This window comes from Pseudoliparis swirei, chromosome 18 (genome assembly GCF_029220125.1).
Source record: "Pseudoliparis swirei isolate HS2019 ecotype Mariana Trench chromosome 18, NWPU_hadal_v1, whole genome shotgun sequence".
Classification (NCBI taxonomy): Eukaryota; Metazoa; Chordata; class Actinopteri; order Perciformes; family Liparidae; genus Pseudoliparis; species Pseudoliparis swirei.
The window spans coordinates 16,365,130-16,371,129 of NC_079405.1; the positions used below are offsets into that span (position 1 = coordinate 16,365,130).

Below are 6,000 nucleotides of genomic sequence, written 5' to 3' on the forward strand. Positions count from 1 at the left end.
ACCTTTACCTGGAATTAAATGCTGTCTGTTTCCATTTAAAAACGTGGTTATTGGTGTATACAAGTTATTCTGTTTAAGGATCAGGGAGAAAGTCTTCAAACTAAATTTTTATGGACTGAAGTGCAGCTGCAAAAAAACTGATCCCAAATGGAGTGAGAAATGTGTTGTCCAATCATGGTCAGGAAGTCCACTGCTACTTCCTGATAGTTCGAGCTGAGCGTGCGTTCAAAACAGTCTCCACTCCTGATCTCACTCCACTGAACACAGAGGGAGCAGCTTTACCCATTTTCTCTGTGAAGAGAAACAACAATCATAATATATCACTGATAATGAGGCAGTGGGTTATGTAAAATTGTGGATAGGCTCTGTATAAATAAATAAACAGACTGAGGGTGAGAGGAAAGATTGATAGGAATCTCCTATCAGTACAACCCTCCTTTCCTCGCTGTATATGGAGTGGAAACTTGAGCATCATGAAGAAACGCCCCTCACACACTCACTGCCATAACATGATCTTATCCAGATGCAGAACACTTAAGCTTTCTTTCAGTTTCTTCGAAGAAAAATGTCAGTGTGTGTGTGTGTCCTTACCACACTCATCCATTACTTCAAGTGTCTTGCTTTTTGCTGGCCTACTTGTTCCCAGCTTGGTCTTTGTGTCGCTCAGGTCCTCGTCTCTCACCTCGGGACGCTGCATTAGTTCATCTTCTTTCTGACCTGGCTGAGGGGTGATGAAAAGAAACAAGTACGACAACACGCATGTGATTTCTGGCTCTCCAAGTCTACAGAAGGTCTTTTTAACAATGTAAAAACATTTCATCTCATTTTAAAACAATGGTCTTACTTGAGACATGTTTGAGTAGTTGAAGCTGGCCGGAAGAAAATCTCTTGTCAGATGTCCCTCTTTTCTCTTGCTAGTCCAGCCCAACACACGTTCACAGATGTATAACCCAGCAGTGATTCTCCAGTGGATAATAAAGTGTTCTTGAGAGTAATAAATGACGCAACAAGTGTATACGCTCCTCCTCTTCCTCTGTTTCTTCTGCATGGTCTGCTGTCCTACCTGCTGCTTCATTAAGAGGGCACTGCTACAACTTGTGGCATTACATTTTCCCAAATAAATCCCAGAGATCCAAGAAGGTAAGAAATATATGTCTGTATAATCTACCGGGTAATAAGCAAGCCAAGCAAATATGACTCAAAGTAAATAAGGTATGACTATAAAAGATAAGCACATGTTTTTAGAAATCAACAAACGCTAAACAATGTGAGCTTGTGTATAAATACAAAATACAAAAAAGGAGTAGAGAGAAGGGAGTATTGCCATCCTTTAAAAGAATGCTGTTCCCACCCCTTCCTGCTTGTTTTCCATAGTGACATCATTATTCAACCCCGGAGACCCTACATTCTTCAGCCATAAGTTCAGAGGATAGACCAACAAATAGGAAGAGATCCCAAGCAACATGTTAAATAGCCAGTGAACTCAAGCCTACTTAGATCCCCTAGAGTTAAATATGATTAGAAAAACATGTTTGTAAAGCCATGCTCTATACCAGTGGTTCTCAAACTTTTTTCAGTGTACCCCCTGTGAAATTTTTTTTTTTTAAATGGAGAGATGTCACGTACAAAGTGTACGTGGTGCAACAGAATTCCTCCCTGCTTCTTAACCTTGTCAAAAACAAAATAATATGTAGACTTCACATTCTAATAGATGCCTGAATTGTTTGTTAAATTAACCTGAGAACAGCTGGAATCTTCCAAAATGGGAAATGCTTGTAGTTTATAAATATATATTTGTATCTATTCCGGTAACAGATTCAAAATTTTTCTTAAAATACATTCAATTCTTTATCAGTTACAATCAGATTCCAAAACAGTCAAAATATCTTTGTATGTTTGTTCGTATGAGCCAACAAAGGAATGATCCAAGGTAAACATATCAGCATCAAACACCCACACATTCACAGAGGTCCATTTCAAAAACTTGTTCCATCGTTGCCTTCACAGTCAGTAACTGTCAACACGCAGCTCGTCAAAACTGTTTCTAGTGAAACATACGCTTTCCTTCAGGTCAGTTCACTAATTTCCTGTCCAATTTAAGTGTGTTTCTTTCTGTATTGGGGCACGAGCCGAGTCCTCACGAACTGAATAAGCCGAGTCTCTGTAACAAGAACAGCCACAAACACACCGAGCAGACACAATGCTCCGACACCGATATGGACCAGCCTTCCTAACCAGCCGCTGTCACAGCAGAACGCACCCTGCGGCCAGAGGGAAAAGATGCTCAAGTTAGGACCACTGATTTGCACAAGATTAAATACAGATTATATAGAATGTGTAGAATTATTAGAGAATTATATGTAATGTGGGATATTTAGAGATAAAACCTGAGTGGAGAATGACTGTTATTCTCTTGTACCTCAGACAGCGCCGTGATGACAGCACTCACAGCAAGTGCCAGTATTAGGAGCGGGGAGGGCAGCAGGCCGTGGAGAGGTTTCCATTGAGTGGAACGAAAGTAGTGGTGTATGTAAAGGAGGCTGTGCAAGATGCGGAGGCCCATGTTCAGGCAATTTGCCAATATGAAGCCTACAGCGCCAGCCCACCACGTCAGCATGTAGGACAGGACCAGGAAAGACAAGGAGAGCGCCAACAACACTAAGTTATACCTGAGGACGAAGCACACAGTGTTGACTGGCAGGTTGCATGATGTGTTACAGGCTGTGTTTGTATATGTCTACATTACTTACTTGTCAACCTCTTCTTGGCTCATGGCAGCAAACACAAAGCACTCTGTTACACCATTGGCAGCGAGCAGGAGAACATAGCAGCTGTAACATCGCAGCAAAGCGGGCCCTTTATCCCAAAAACACAAAACCAGAGTAAATGACTAAGAACAGCAAGTAAAGCTAGATATGCCACATTTAGCCAATACTACCAGTGTGTTGTGGCTCTGTTACCTGCCCCACTGCTAAGTAGAGAGCCGCCGTAAACATCCAGAGCCAAGTGAGAATAGGCGTAGCCGAACACAGAGATAATGAGACCAACCACCAGCACCAGTTTCAGCAGACACTCCAGGACCTCCGCTACAATGGCAACGTCCTCCTGTTGACAAAATATGCCACATGATGTAAAAATTACCCAAAAAATGTAATTAATTTCACAAAGACTTGTTCATATCCGAGATTCAAACCTGTTTCTGACTTTTGACATCACGTCCTCGCTCGAGCACTTTGGCGAAGAAGATGTAGAAGCTTTCCTCGATAGGCAGGAAGATGAAGCGAGCCACCATGGAGCCCAGATTATTGACAATATCATAAACTCCCTGGTCTCCAAAGCTCAGGACGTTCAAGAAGGTCATGACGTACCGCTCCCCCTCTGTCAGGATCTGCTTCAGGAAGGACTGCTTGAAGAAGCTCCATGTGAGCTGGGCCAGAGTCCAATCAACCAGCGGCTAAAAACAGAGACATAGAACAACATTAATCCTGTATGATAACGGTTTCTCTTGAAACTTGTCAGTTGGAGTTTGTGAAGATAGATCTTGAATAATAAATGTTGTATATTTTCCCGCTCTATTACCTCTCCAGCGGCTCTACGGGGCAAGAGATCTCCAACACGTTGCAGAGGAAAACCCTTCTTGGCTGCCTCTTTAGAGCCCAAGAAACGAATGAAGTAAACAGCGTAGCATAGCACCAGGAATCCTGTGTACACCAACTAAGAGAAGCCCATAGCTTAGAATCATTAAAATAGAGAGTAAATAATCACAGAAATAATGAGCAGAGGACATCAGCTGATTTCTTACATGAGCAGCAGAGAAGATGTAGAGGCCCCATTCACGGGCAAACACCACCAACACCACAGTTATACTGCACTTAGCGATCATTGCTAAGCTCTCAGCGACCACCTTCAGTCGGACAAACATGTGAGCTTGAGCCAGGACCCAGAGGGGCTCCGCCAGGAGCTCCTGCACTCCTGACAAAGCAAACATCACCACAGCAGGGCCGTAGTAAGGGACAGTCTGGGGGTCCGGGACCTCCAGGAGCCACAACCACACACAGACCAGCAGGGCTGCCCATAACACACCCAGAGGCAACCTGAGAGGTAAGAAAGGCAGACACAACACACACAGGTAAGAATACACAGGAATACAAGTTGAAGAGGGATCCTCCTCTGTTGCTCTCCTGAAGGTTTATTCCCTTTTTTTCCCCCGTGAAAGTTTTTTTTCTATTTCTTGGGAGTTTTCCTGATCCGATGTGAGGTCCTGGGACAAGGATGTCCAATGTGTACAGATTGTAAAGACCTCTGAGGCAAATTTGTAATTTTCTGATATTGGGCTATACAAAATAAACTGAATTTAATTGAATACACATGATTGAACACACTTTACCTCTTTTGTAAAATCACTCAACTTACGTCAGCCAAAGCAGGTTGACAACTTGTCTCCAGCTGTGGTTTGTCCCAGATACCCCACTCAAACAGGCTCTCCGGAAAGCTTCTCTGGATAAAAATACTAATGTGGAGTACAGTAGTGTAAGCCTGCATAACAAACAAACAAACACGTTATATCAGCTGTTGTTCTCCTCTGGGCTGTGCCACGGTTCAACACTGATCATCCTCACCTCACATTGACAACACCAATCAGCTCTTTGGAGACAAACCGCAGAGTGAATGCATTCAGCAAGAAGGTGAGGATCCGGAACATCACCTGAGATACACATCCATCGTTTTACTATCCAGAACAAACTGTGATTAGACTTATCATTACAATACTGGGCTGCTGTGGTGTTTCATCTCAGATGAATGTGTCCGTGTACCTGCAGCAACACATTATACGATGCTAGAGTGGACGCACTCCTCAGAACCTCCTCAGAACTCATGTTGGACTTCACTCCGACTCGTTGGACTCGTGTCAAGCGAGCACTAGACAACACTTCCGCTGCTTTCCACCAAGGCGGATCATTCTAAAATCATACCGTAAAACCCGCTAGGGTGGCGGCCGGAAAACCAATAGCAGCCCCTATTTTCTAATGAACCGGTGGCAGATCGACGTTACATTTGCTGGACCGCAGTAGGAGTTACACTTCCGTACACATTGTACACAGTGTACGGAAGCACGTTACGTGGTGACGTCAGAGGGCGTTACGTCCAACGAGTTGTCGCTAGAGGGCGAACACATCCCTCTGATACTGTGCCGTGGATCTCCATCTCTGTCGTGACCAAATATGTGTTACTAGCGTGTTGATACTATTAAATACATTATATTTTGTAACATAGATGTCACTCATTATTAATAATGTGTGTGGTACTCATTGAATGTGTTGTAACTATGTCATGTTTCTTTCTGTACACATGACATATATTGCTTCTGCAGGGTGACCAGACGTCCTGTTTTCCCCGGACATGTCCTCTTTTTGTGACCTAAAAAATGCGTCCGGCAGGGATTCCAAAAACGTCCGGGATTTTGCTTCGTCGGATATTTGTCTTTCTCTGGGTCTTTCACAAACTAGTATTTACCCCTTACAAGTTTTGGAAATGGTATCTCCCTTACGTTCCACCTTCTTGAGCGAGCTCTGACTGTATAGAGAACAGTCATTGGTCGAGCGATCTCAGTGTTGCCAGATACACGATAATTATCCTCCAAATACGTCCATTTTGAGCCTTTGGTACGGACTTCACCATTTCCAATCTGGCAACACTGAGCACCTTGCCGCCTCCACTAGTTGCATTGTTGTGTGTGCGGCATGCTATAAACTACTACCAGCGCCGCCGCTCCCATATGGGCACGATCACACCAGACGTGCCTCTCAAAAACGCGTCGCCCGCAAAACTATTGATTCCCTATGGCAGTGGTCCCCAACCTTTTTTGAGCCACGGACCGGTTCCGTGTCAGAAATAATTTTCACGGACCGGCAATATAAATGACGTAATACATATGACGTCATACAATTATACGAAGGGCATAAAGTGCCAAAACTACAACTCATCATGACGCCGAATGAG

At 43.8% G+C, this 6,000-nt stretch overlaps 1 protein-coding gene across 1 annotated transcript; it reads right to left on the reverse strand.

The window, feature by feature from the left end:
• Positions 1-591: 591 nt before the first annotated feature.
• rft1 (RFT1 homolog) lies at positions 592-6,000 on the reverse strand. Its single transcript, XM_056436820.1, has 11 exons — positions 4,815-6,000; positions 4,620-4,705; positions 4,414-4,536; positions 3,803-4,094; positions 3,580-3,714; positions 3,194-3,454; positions 2,961-3,105; positions 2,751-2,856; positions 2,420-2,669; positions 845-2,261; positions 592-721 (listed from the first exon to the last, which is right to left on the reverse strand). Exons 1-10 carry the CDS (start codon positions 4,875-4,877, stop codon positions 2,097-2,099), a joined length of 1,626 nt encoding a protein of 541 aa, XP_056292795.1. The 5' UTR covers positions 4,878-6,000; the 3' UTR covers positions 592-721; positions 845-2,096.